General features: G+C 41.5%; 1 protein-coding gene across 3 annotated transcripts in view; it reads left to right on the top strand.

Moving 5' to 3' along the window:
* The window catches only part of GRM3 (glutamate metabotropic receptor 3), a 112,468-nt gene that overhangs the window by 57,864 nt on the left and 40,771 nt on the right, over nt 1–13,833 (top strand). For all 3 annotated transcript variants that reach the window (XM_075144231.1, XM_075144238.1, XM_075144225.1), the window contains one exon: nt 4,131–4,734. In XM_075144231.1, the coding sequence (XP_075000332.1) occupies nt 4,237–4,734 (498 nt within the window). In that variant the 5' untranslated portion in view covers nt 4,131–4,236. The remainder of the gene's footprint in view (nt 1–4,130; nt 4,735–13,833) is intronic.

The following is a 13,833-nucleotide window of genomic DNA, read 5'->3' as shown; positions in this document are numbered from 1 at the left end:
AAATCTCAACTCTGGGGTGCTACCTTCATCACCGTTAAGGGGAGGAATATGGGCTGTATTAGCTTGGAATAGGTACAGAATGTTTGTACATATAGTCGTGAGTTATGCAAGCTGCAGAGAAAGCATGTGGGAGGTGCATGCCAGAAAGAACAGGAGAGAAACTGAGTTGCCAGCCCATCTTCGCGAGCTGCTTTAAAATAACCTCCCTTCTTCACGTCAAGCTGTCTGTTCAGTGTCACCATAGTGACGCCGCTCACCGGCCACCCAAATCTGCCTTGCAGCTTCCTTCAGGAGTCCCACCGCTGAGAAGCCGTGGCACCTGGAAGCATCCCTGCCTCACAGCCCGAAGGGGGAAGCCTCCTCTGACAAACCAGCCTTCGCATTACCACCTCCGCTCGCCGACCTGTGCACGGCACCCTTGTTCCTCGGCAGGACACTGCGATGCCGCTACATGGGCAGCAGTGCACAGGCTGCCGAGTCTGCAGGAGAGAAGCACATTTGATACCCAAAGCTGTGTTCTTGGTAACTGTCTCCCATTTATAAACAAAGGATTTGAGCACGCAAGATAGGATGATCACGTTTTCCTGGAAAGCAGGACTCCGAACGCGTGGTGTCTCTCTACAGTTTCAAAGCCTCTGTGAAAAGCTCAGAGCTTCACAGGAATTGCCAAGCGGGGAGGTTAAGGCTGTTGGTGTGGGTGGGTGTCCCCCACCCGTGGGCACCCCTTACAAAGCAGTGTGTCCCCATGGGGCTGAGTCACCTGTGTTCTCCAACCCAGGTGGGGTTCCCACCATATCCTCCTTTATATCCCTGGACACCTTCAGACCAGTGCTCTCAACACAAACCAGCAAGGAAGAAACAGAGAAATGGTTGTGCCTATTCCCAATCTTCGCTTTCTCTGATCTCTCCTTGTCTTCTGCTGGGACTGATCCTCTGCCATGCCATGACCGATTTCAGTTTCCCTCAGCAGGGCCACTGTAACAAGCTTAAGTGATAAAATATAGAAATCCTTTACATTCTTTGCAGGGAAAATCAGTTCTCTCTATAACATCATTCATTTTACATATAAGCTTTTTATGTGCAATGTTGAAATAATTTTTGGTACCTTTCTAGCCCTTATTGCTGACATATCAGAGACCCATAGATCCCTGAGACACAGATGCGATGCAAGGTGGAGGGCGATGTCATTTGCAGAAGCCAGCACCTATGAAGGAGTCAGGGGGATGAGAACAGCCTCCTTGCTGTTCAGGGTAAATCCGCTGTAGCCCTAGGCATGTCCCGGGTAGGTTTTAGAAAACCTTATAGAGGACCCCATTTACAAGCCTTTTCTTCGGCAAAGTTAGTTATTCTTGGTAGTGTGGAAGGGCTGTTGAAAACAGCCTGGTTTTAATATGACCTTATAAAAGACTCACATAAAAGCCAGAAGCAGCAATGGGAAACAAGGGAGGTTTATCGTTAAGGTATCAGAGGAGCACTGGAAAAGATCAAAGTTTGATTCTTGGCTGTGCTGATAACTAAATCATTCAGGAACAGGCTTGGAAGAGAGACCAGCTTGCTTAGGAAGTTTTTCAGAGTCAGTGTCTCAGTGGGAACCAGGGGGTGCGGAGCACAGTTGGAAGCATGTTCTTCAATTCCTAAAGGGAAGCAGCGACCTTTTCAAGGTCTGATAGTGATTGTGAGTGCCAAGCAAATCAAAATCTGAATTTAGACTCTTCTGAAAATCTCATTTCATCTTTCTGTGCCTTTTTTTCCTCAAGTGTAAAACAGGGAAAATAAATATTTTACCAGTGTTGTAAGGATAAGTGTATGAATATTTGCTGAGATACATTGGTGACAGAAGCTACAGAAGTAAATAGGATGGATATTGCATTAAAAAAAATCCCAAGTCCTGTTTTTATCCAAATGGTGGATTAGTGATCAGAATAATGGAAGTCAATTCAGCTGAATTATTAAACACACAACCATTTATGTGACAAATGCCATCTTTTTGTCTGATAATTATTTCCAATGGGATAGTATCACCATTTTATATGCCCTGTACACACTTGAATAATATTTGGTAAATTATAGTACTAAGTCTGACACAGAAAGTACTGCTGAATACAGTTACTTCATTACTCCTCCTAACGTTACCAGAAAATACATTTTCTGGACCACAGGTGATCAGCAAACTAGCTTACTCATAGATGACTGAGGGATGATGAAGCTTGTTTTCCACTGACATATCACTTATTTCTGAATTGAAAATTCTGCTGAGACAGCCTGCATCTCAGACTATACACACGTTACTAGGATAGAAGAGAAAGAGCTTTAACAGTGCATCTGACACATTACTGATTTATGAGAGAACAATGTTGGACTAAATATGAATAAAAAGCTATCCTTTCACACAATTTGGTACAGCAACATTGAAATTGTACCAGGATAAACAACTGCCTTGCAATAAGCACGCTCATTCTTCATTCAGCATTAAATCTTAATTGTTGCTTAGTTCAATTTCTTTGTGTTAAGTGTTTCTAAATTATAAATAACCCTGCAACTCTAATAATAATATATACTCTACTAAGGAAAAGGTAGGTACAGAAATAAATTATTAAACTGATCTATTTAAATATTACCACACTTGATTTATCTGAGGATTTGGAGACCAAGGCAGCCACTTTGCCATATTTGAAGAGATATTAACAAGGAGTCTATGGACAAATCATGCATCTATGTTGCATAAATAGACTTTGTGTATGTGTATTTAATTACAAAATTGTTACAACATGATTGTCACTTTAAGACTTGATTTTTCTCCTTTTATGGTCATTGGCAAACTGTCTTGACCTTAGTGAGAGTAAAAACATATCCTAAGTACATATATCTTTGCTCTGTTCTCCCTTTGATCTGAGCACTGAACTGTGATTAACATCAAAGAGAGCAAGTCCAGCCGTAAGCATTTTCATGCCCTAAGAAAGCATCAAGTGCAAGACTCCTCCTTGTCATGTCTCTCCTTTTTCTCTTTCATGTCTCTTTTATTTTTTTTTTTTACCTTAATTTGCTTACAAGAGAATCTTTTGTGCCTTAACGAAGGATGGTTTTCTGATTAAGGCATTTGATGGAGGGCCAGGTTCAATTTCCAGGCCTTCCACATAATAACTACCCTTGGTGGGTCACTTAGTAAAGTGCTTTGCAGAACTACAGTGCTAATAATTAAATGGATCACGGACTATCCTCTGTTGGTGACACCAACCAGCACGAAATGGCCGAAACACTGTGACCACATCGAAACTGTTTATTGGGAATGGTCTCTGGTCTCTGCTTGTCCATGAACCATGCCCAGGCACTGTTTAGAAGAGCACTAGCTGACCTGAGTCAAAACGGTCCCAGGGAGCATGTTAACAGTTAAATGGTATGACATAGACTTGATTGCTTTTCTATTACAGACACAGCCTTCAGTTTCCACCTGGTAAAACAGGGCTTCTCCTATGTTTCAAACATTTATCACAGCCCAAAAATAGAGGTAAAGCCCCAAGAGGTTTCTCCCATCCTCTCATTGCCTGCACCAGGTGAGCAGGCTAGTAAAGAAAGGCAGGGCAGGTGGACTTCAGCAAGAGACTTTGGATCTGAAGGCCAAGTGCTGAGTTCAGCAAAAATTAACAGCAATGAGATAACCCTGTGACAGTGCTATCGCTGAAGGAATAGTAAGTAGAGGTGCAATCAACAAAAAAAAAGAAAAATTTATTAAGGGAAGGCTGGAAGCAGCTGGAGACACAGTGAAGGAGAATACATAAGACTCCAAGTCCAGTAGACAGAAAGGATGGAATAAGAGAGGATGGTATAAAAAAAAATCAGAAGTGGTCTCTGTCCTTGCAAAACGTAAACCATTGTTGAGCAATGGTCAACATCAGATATATCACCCAACATGTCTGTGGTCTTTGTGCATAGCTGTCATAGCAGCTGCTCAGCCTGTAGTCAGTTATGAAGCAAATGGAATAAGGTGCTCTGTGAGAACACAAGACAAATGTATCCCTTTCTGTGCTATCCAGCAATCCCTTAACACTGCTCTTGAATGTTTTATTGATAAAAGTTTTGTAACAGCTCACATCTCCTTTTGCCTTTTCTAATTCCTTCCATCTCTTCTTTAGAGGTTCAGTGGAAACACTTGTTGGCTTGTTCTTCTCTGGCTTGTGGGACAGCACTTCAAATTTGGCAATGGATCTGAAGGACTGAAGAGCACTTTTGCTCCCACAAATGTTTCTTAGAGCTGCTAAAACAGGACCAATGAAGATGTTCACCAGACTCCAAGTCCTTGCGCTAGCTTTATTTTCCAAAGGAGTTTTCCTTTCCCTAAGTGACCACAGCTTTGTAAGGAAGGAAATTAAGATAGAAGGAGACCTGGTCTTAGGTGGCTTATTCCCAATCAACGAAAAAGGCACCGGAATAGAAGAATGTGGGAGAATCAATGAAGACCGAGGCATCCAGCGCTTGGAGGCCATGTTGTTTGCCATTGATGAAATCAACAGAGACAACTACTTGCTGCCAGGAATTAAGCTTGGAGTTCACATCTTGGACACGTGTTCCAGGGATACATATGCCTTAGAACAGTCTTTGGAGTTCGTCAGGGCATCTTTGACTAAAGTGGATGAAACAGAGTATATGTGCCCTGATGGCTCATATGCCATTCAAGAGAATTTACCATTACTCATTGCAGGAGTCATAGGCGGTTCCTATAGCAGTGTCTCCATACAGGTAAGTCGCAGGAGCCCCATCAGGTGAGAATCATTTGTCTGCAATTCCTGTGAGAGAACCACTGCTTACATAAGTTTGTCAATAAAGCAAGTCTTAGCTCAATCACTTTACCCTAGGCGTCAATCTAGCATACAATTTTTACTGAATTTATATTAATTTGATTCACTCTTTAAAACACTTGCTGTAGTTTAAACCTCTGGCAACTGTCCACTTCCTCTAGTTATGGTGTATCCTGAGGGCATCTGAAGTTTCCAAGTCTTAGTATTTATTTTTGTCCTGGTTTCAGCTGGGATAGAGTTAAATTTCTCCCTAGTGCTGTGTTTTGGATTTAGTATGAGAAGAATGTTGACAACACGCTGATGTTTTTAGTTGTTGCTAAGTACCCTTCTACTCAAGGACTTTTCAGCTTCTCATGCTCTGCCAAGTGCACAAGAGGCTGGGAGGGAGCATAGCTGGCCCAGCTGGCCAACGGGGTATTCCATACCATGTGATGTCACGCTCAGTATATGAAGGGGAAGTGTGTTCCAGGAAGTAGTGATCGCTGGTTTTGGGCATTGTTCAGCAGGTGGTGAGCAATTGCATTGTGCATCATTCATTTTTTATATTCTATTATTATTATTATTATTTTCCCTTCCTTTTCTGTTCTTTTAAACTGTCTTTATCTCAACCCATGAGTTTTCTCACTTTTACCCTTCTGATTCTCTTCCCATCCCACTGGGGTGGGGGAGTGAGCGAGCGACTGCACAGGGTTTGGCTGCTGGCCAGGTTAAATTTTGACCAGGATAATTTTGAACTTTGCATTTCGTGAGACTTTTACAACTCTAAGTTCAGATCTCTGCTTTCACATCAATAATAAATTATTCCACCTATATTTCTGAATATATGTATGCCTGCCATGCTGTGTGTACATAACATTTGTCATTTAAACAATAGAGATTTAAAATGAAAGAAGAAATCCTTATCTTACTTCCAGGCTGAAATAAAGAAAAAATGGCATACTAGCCAGAAACTTAAATTATGCCTGACCAAATGATTGCAAGTTTTCAGTGTCTAATTAAGCACACCAAAACCAATGAAAATTATTCTGCTGATCTCAGTGAGCAAGGTCCCAAATATCTCATGCAGGCAATACAGTTGCTGAATGGATTCTAAATTTGCTGTCTTTCCTTTTGTTTCCATATATAGTTCATACTAAGACAGTTTTTGCCAGGAAATGTTGCCTGGCAGAGTGCAGTGTAAGCGCTGTCAGAAGTCCAGGACAGAAGACAGATGCCCTCAGTATATCTTGCTCTCTCCTTCTGGTGCATTATAACTTCAGCTTTTGATTGTGCAATATTGGTCCCAAATAGGGTCTCAGTAGGGTGTTGGAGAGTATTTAATGGCTTCCAAAGGTGTAAAGTTGCAGGTGGGTTAAATGCTCCATATATTCTTCCAACTATGGTTTTATTGCATGCTTGGTTTCAGTTGCAAGGGGCTAAACATAATGTTGATTCCTTTTGGTCTTGGCTTCCCATTTTTTATAAATTCATAATAAAACTTTAAGTCCTTGGATTTTTTTTTTCCATTAAATGAACAGGAAAAACATATATGCCCTCTTTTTTAGCAGAAATTCTGTATCTCACATCTCCAGACCAGGTACTCCTATGGCAGTCCAGCCTTGGATGTTCTAAAGTTCCCCACCACTGCCAGTGTCCACTATCCATGAGCAAAAATGTCCCCTAGCTTCACTGAAGCTGCCAAAACTATATATATATAATTATTTTGAGTTCAATTAAATAATCCAGTCCACGTCATTCATAACCACAAATGAGCAGTGTCTTAAGCCCAGATTCAGGTAGACTAAGACCCTGCATCTAATATTTCCTAATGATCCACTGTAGGTTTCCAAAGGCACCAAGCCTTGACAGTGCTGGACTACTATGAGCAATATGATTTTCCAGACTGAGTAGAGGCCCTAATTACTGTATCAGTGTCAAAGGAGAAAAATGTTCTTCTGTACTACAGACTATCCCAGCAGTGAGAGAAGCCTCACAGAGCTTCATTTACCTGTTTCATAAACAGGCCAAGAGTTCATCCAATGCTCATTTCAGTCAGAACTACATTGGGGAACTGGCTCCTGCTCTTGTCAAGGCATTAAATCCCATCAGCTTGGGAGCATGGCCAGTTTCCATCAGACATGCATGAGCACAGAAGAAACATTTCAACAAATTACATTTTGTTCCAGTGTGTGGCTTGTCTGTGTATTCATAGTAGGGAATACATGGGCAAGTGGTTACCCATACCACAGAAGAATAGTTTCTGCAGAGCAGAACCTCAGCCATCTCTCATGCTAGGGGTGGTTTTGTCCCACTGTGGACCAGCTAGTGCAGCAGGGATATATCCTTCACCAGTTATGTGGGTCTGATCACTTGGAGCACAACGAAAAGGTAAGTTCCAGGGCTGGAAAAGAGACATCTGAAGATGAGAAATGATAGCTACAAAACCTTGGGCAACACAAAGTCTTTGTTAGGGGAACCATTATTCATTGTCTCTTTCAATCAGACAAAGGGTACATCAAGTGAAAGCAGCAAACGGCCGGTTGTTGTGGTTGCTAAAAACTAAATGAGTTCAAGAAGTGACTAGAAAAAATCAGGAAATTCTGTATAGATTACCACCTCTGTCTCAGCAATTCCCAGAGCTGCAAGTATCTCAAGGCTGGTAAAATATTTTGAAACATCATAGGCTTGCCCTGTGCCACTGGTGGAGAGGTAGCTGTGGTTTTGCTATACCTTTGGTCTAGTCGTTTGTGGTCAGTCTGTTTCTCAGTCCACCCTAAATTCAAGTGTGCCCAAAGGACGTGAAGTAGCCTAAAAGGCACATCCATAAAAGTAGTTACAGCTGAGGAAATGGTACAGATATTTCCTTTCCTCCCAGAAACCCTGAGGCAGGCATGCCACAATTCTAAAATGGCCTGGGGCCTCTTGCACAACATCTGTCAATCTGTCCCTTTGATGCCAGTCTCTGGTGATCACTGATGTAAGACGAAATCCATATCTGAGGCAGCAGATTGGATGCAGTACACACTGAATATACAAAATATATACCAGTGCTTCAAATTCCAAAAGCTTGGGTATGGAGCACTCCTGATAAGAAACTTTCTCATTCCGTACATGGGAAAAATGGCAATATAGCTGTATGCGTACCTGTATGTTGCCCAATTTTCAAAACTTATGAGGGATGATGAAATAATAGTCATATCTAATATTACTCTATATTCTGTGCAGCTTCCCTATAGTTGTCAACAGTTGTTCAAACATAAGATATTTCTTATACAGTTCTTCAGAAAAATAAATAGGTTCACAAACCGTTCAATGTGTCATCAAGAATTTTCCAGCTAGAAAATTCAGTTGATTACTTTCTTTTGACGTAGATTGGGTTGGCCTTCCTTCAGTCTCTCTTTTCTAGCTTTCCTCTAGATTTCAAACTATCTTGGAAAGATGTAATTAAGCCATTCACTCCTTCTGCTCATCTTATTAAAGTAGCCAGTCATGACTTCTGTTTCAAAAGAAAATCCCTGTCAAGAATAATAGACATTGCAGACTCAAGCCTGAAGATGTTAGGACTTCAAGCCATGCATTTTGGTGCCACAGCAGAAGAGACTACCAAATTTCAGAGACAATCGTCTGTACAGAGTAGCTCCAGTAGCAACTGGAATCACACCACTGCTGAACGTCAAACCACTTCAGCAGGCGCGTATGCAAGGCTGAGGACCCCGTTCCCCGTGCTTTCAAACAGTACTCGGGGTGCTGGGTGCTTCCAGATGCAGCCCTGTCAAGCATTCCTCTTTTGTCTGCAAGCTGTAAACATCATAAAGTCCACAGCACAGTTTCTTAGCCTTAAAATAAACCATGCTGAGCTCTTCAGACAAGAAATTATTTCTGGCTTTTTTTTTTTCCCCCACCTGTGAATTTGCCATTGTAGTTCAATACCTTTTCTCCTCCTCCTTTCACCCTCCCTCTCCAGATTTTTGTCTGGACAGCTGTCTGCCAAATCACTTCATGATGCTCCTGCTGTCAGATTCCTGCTTCTTTCATTATCCTTCCACCAAGGAAAAAAGAATTTGCTGGTAAATCAGCAACGAACACCTTCCCCACTGAGTCAGTATGCGTGATAGGCACTTTTTGCAGAGACTAAAAACAAGAGAATGCAGAATGCTTAATTATTTTCTGGTCACACTAGGCTATTATCGTTAATGATGATCTGGATAATTAGTTTTTAGATGTTGTGTTTAAATTAGCAGTGAGCCCAATCTGCACAGCATTTGATCCCTTAAAACCCAAGCCAGGATTCTCAGTCAATGGAAGAGCTCATGCAAAAAAGGTGTTTCATGAAATAAAATTCTGACCTGAGCTGAATTTAGGATCAGGAGGTAAATTCTCCGAAGTTTGGAGGACTTAATTTTGGATTCATGGCTTTTCATTTGAGTCAGATTATCCACTCTCTCCTAGTTTACAACAGAAATTTCAAACATATTTTCCTTGGAGATGTTCAATGACATTGTAAAAAGGATAAGAAAAAAGCGTTACTCATTTGCACAGAGGAGCACCTGCACAGCTAATCCAAATGCCGTGTTTAAAGTGCTTAGGTCAGCTCTGTCAGGTATATTCATGTGTAAGCAGGAATACCACTATTCAAGTGCTAGATTTGTTCTTCTCTGTTTCTGAAAACTGGACTCATCATCTGAAAATGAAGATTGGGGTCCATTCCCTGCAGACTCTCTTAGAAACATTAAGACATTCCCTTAGGTGGGCTGGGCTTTGCATTTCCATATCCGCTACATTCATGTTGATATAGGGCTTTACTCCTATGTAAAGTTTCCTTTATGCTACCATCCCACAAGGGCTCCAGATCACGGTCATGAAAGTTATTCCCAAGTTACAGCCTCATCCAGAAAAAATGGCAGAATATAAACCAATACCCAGCTGTCTTCTCTTGAATTCCTTGCTGTGTCTCAAGTAAACTGTAGCAAAACCACTAGGGAAGGTTTAAAGGTACATTACTGCTATCACAAAAGCTAAGGTCTTTCTCCTAAGTGAGTGACCATCTGGCATGAAATTCAGAATATGTACTCATTTACTGGCAATCTTTTCCTGGCTGTTGTTTCTCTTTAGCCACACAAGTCTGCCAAGAGCTTATGAAACCTGATAACTAATCAACTCCATTTCCTTCCTCCAAGGATAAACCGTCTTCCAACCTATGAGTCTTAACAATAGTTTGTGACTTCCATAACCACTGAAAATAGTGCAAAATCCTTAGAAGAACTACATGCAAAAAAACTCCCATAACATAATAAGGGGGGTCTGTCCCCTTGTGCATGGACCCAACAGGAATGTGGGCAGGAGGAACGTGCAGGGGGCTGCAGGGGTTCACCAGGGACCACAGACCACGTATGCTATTTGTGCTGTGCTTGTAGAAGAGCTTTGCATTCAACTGTGCAGTGATAGCCTCTGGTGATTTTGTGCTTGCAAAACTAAACCAGATCCTTATTAAAAGATCTGTTCTGTGACATGGGCCACCTACCATTACCATTTAAGCTACACATGCACTTGCTGAATTCCTGGTGCCTTCTTTAAACTCTTTCCCTCTTTTATCTCTGTTCTTTCCCTCCCTCTGCTACCTCTCAGCCAGATCCTTGCTGTTTGTTCCTCTCTTTGTTTCTATCCCACATTCAGAAACTGAACAGCCACTAGGTTGAGATTTTCAAAGTGCCCAAACAGCACTGGACATGTCTTTCTTAGAGGTTTCAAAGAAATGTGAGCATCTCCCTCTGGCTGGCTTCTTTGAAAATCCCACTGATTCCTTTGCAGTTTTTTTTTGGTTTGGGATTCTTTTTTTTCTTCAATGTGAGTATTTTCTCCTTTTGCCAAAGGGAAATGATACGATTTTACAGGGATGGGTGAGTAACCCATGAGATCACAGGTAAGAAAGAAGGAGTCTTACCATGTTACAAGTGGGAAAGGATGTAACTACAAGAGAAAGTGGCCAAAAATAGGAACTAGTTAGGGACATCTTGACATCACCCACACTCATTCTGTCCCTTATGCATCAGTTAATGAGTCTCAAATAACCATATTTATCAATGATGGCTCTTTTAACTTCAGAAGCCATTTCATGCTTTTAGAACTATCAACCCCAGTTTTAGTCCCTTTTCTCACCTTGTGTAAATATGACATGAGTCACTCACAGTCAGGTTTACCAAGTCCCAGATAAGAGTTTCACTCCTCGTGCAGAGCAAGCTCTTCTGCACGGATTTCTTCCCAGTGTGCCAGCTTAGTTCTTAGATTACTTCACTTCAGCAGTTAACGCTGTATGGAGGCAGAGTGCATATGCGACAGCTCACTGTGCTATCCCCTGTAGGAAAAAAGAAAAAAAGATTTCCAAACAATTCTTCTCTCCGAGTACAACATTCCTCTGCATGTCCTTCTTGGTTTATTTTTTATTACACAGGACTCGCATATAAAAAGAAATTCCTGGGTCCTCCACAGAAATCCTAGATATTTTTCTGACAGTGTTCCCTACTTCTGATGTTCATTTTGCAGATGCAGTTATTTCACTGTTCAAACCCTGCTTCTCTGGATATGACAGCTATTGAGTCCTCTGCAAATATTTAGCTATATTTTTCCAGCTTTATTGCCAAAATTTTCAGGAGAAGAGCAAGGTTGAAAACATTGTTGTCTTCTCTCCTCCCCCTGCTAATAGAAAGCACCAGACATTTTAATTTGTTTGATAAAGAATTGTTTTTCCTGAGTTACCTTTCAGAAGGAATTTTGTAAGGAACAACATTCACTAACTAGTAAACAGCCCTCCTAATACCAAAGAGAGAGAAAGCTGATGGAAGGATGCTTCAGTCCTGCAATGTGTCAGAAGATTACACGGGAGTACAAGCCAGGCTGGGATTTCTAAATAACTTCACTGCTTCTGGTTTAGTTCCTTGCAACTGATCTTTAACAATTAAAAAGCTTGGGATATCGGCATTGCCGATGCATTCCTGGGGTCAGAGCTTGAAGTCCAGCTGAATGCAAACGGGTATTTTCTGTTGCAGGTGGTGACACAGCCCCTGTGTAGAGACTGTCTTCCATAGTGCTAATTATAATGTTCCAGGCATAGCACCCACAGTTTTAAAATGGGCTATGGAGAGAGGACGTCCCCGGTTGATAGGGGATTTCAAGTCTGGAACCAGTAAGGAACTTAAGCTCCTAATTTCCCTTTGAAAACAAATCAGAGTTTGGAATGAAGTTTTTTCTTGCATTCGAGCCGAGCAGCTGCATTTGCATCACTGAGATCTCCCCCTCCCAAACACTCCCAAACCATATGAGTACATCAGAAGTGCCCAATCTGAGTCACACTGGGTCACACTGTCCCCAAGGTGAGAGCCATGCTTTTGAGCCTACTGAATCCCAAGAGGACAGGGAAAGTTATGGTAGAATCTCTCTCTTCAGTATTGTTCATATTTATTGCCCACAATGCAGTCTGGCAGCACTGTGGGCTCACAGCATGCTGGGCAGTATCTACAGAAACATAGTTAGTAGATAGATGGAAATTATTGTTTCTATTTATTCTATTTAATTCTATTTATTCTATTCTCATTGGATCACACCTGGAATACTATGTCCAGCTTTGGGTCCCCCCAATAAAAGAAAGGTTTAATAAATACAGAGATGATTGCAAGGAGGAGAGTCTGGAGAACATACCCTACAAGAAGAAATGGAGGGAACTGGGTGTGTTTAGCCTGGAGAAGAGAAGGTTTGGTGGGAACCCAATATCAGCTTTTCACTATGTACAGGCTGGTTCTCAAGAGGACAAAGCAAGTGTCTTTACTGAGATGCATGACAAGAGGACAGAAGAAAATGGTTGCAAATTGAAAGAAGGGAAGTTCTAACTTGACATAAAATGTACAAGCCAGGATCTGGGAGCATGGGGAGGGTGTACAGGCCAGTCTAGGCAGTTGACTAGAGACAGGTACCTCATTTATTCTTTACATTAGGTTTACGTCCACCACTTATCACCCACCCACACTCCAGCCCATTCAGAACCAAAGTTTCTTTCCTGCCTTTCTAAAATGACACTTTCTGCCAAAATTTGGTTAAAATATTTTTAAATTTAACAAAAAAGTCAAATAAGCAATTAAAAAAAAAAATTAATTTGAGCAAGTGCTTTAGCTGCAGTTAGACCTGCAGCTGCCCAGATAATAACAAAAAGCCTACACTGTAGATTACCATCATTCAGGAACTAGATATAGCATACACTGGCAGCAGCACACATTTCTTCAAAGTAAAAGCTCAGCTCCTGTGCTATAGCAATGATCTAGACATTAGAAAATCCTTGGGACATGGCTTTGCTATGGTCTCGCTGTGGGAATCTGGACAAGCAACTTATCCTCATGAATAGAAGGACTTTTTCAGGTGACCAAAGGTAGCAACTGAATTTTTGTTAGGACAGATTGCAGTTCAGAGTCAGGGATTTCTCCAGTTTCTCAACAGAGACAAACCTCCTTTACCTCAATCCCATTCTGCTCAGCAGCCTAATTTACTGTCTGTTCAAAACAGCCACGGGAGCTCTTGCCTGTCTCAAAGGAGCTCTGTGAAATTAGATTCATTAAAGCCGTGTTAAGTGCCATGAGATTCTTGTGTGGTAAAATTTTAGAAGTGCAGAGAGCACTGTCATCTAAGAAGGGGCCTCCTCTGTCCAAAAAATCTGTGATATGCACTTGTGTATCGTATTGAAGAAACCCGATCTGTTCTAACACTTCCGAGATTTTTCTTTTTTCCAGAGTCTTTCCTGTGCTCTCCAACCCTGTACACATTCAAACAACCCATGTAACAGCCTCTGGGCTGTTAAGGAGAAGGGAAATTTTAACCAAAACCTTCAGAATAAATCTTACTACCGGCAAAAAACGTCCTATGGAGGATAGGCAAGATGTTTGATGGGATTCAATAGATCCATATATGGGTTTCTGAGACATAGGTGTTACCTACCTGGCCCCATATATCATCAGGACTCTTGAATGGCCAGAAATAATCATAGAATCATAGAATCATAGAATGGTTTGGGTTGGAAGGG

Source organism: Calonectris borealis, chromosome 1 (genome assembly GCF_964195595.1).
Source record: "Calonectris borealis chromosome 1, bCalBor7.hap1.2, whole genome shotgun sequence".
Taxonomy (NCBI): domain Eukaryota; kingdom Metazoa; phylum Chordata; class Aves; order Procellariiformes; family Procellariidae; genus Calonectris; species Calonectris borealis.
Note: the sequence above shows the minus strand (reverse complement) of the source record. Positions and strands in the feature narration are given on the sequence as shown.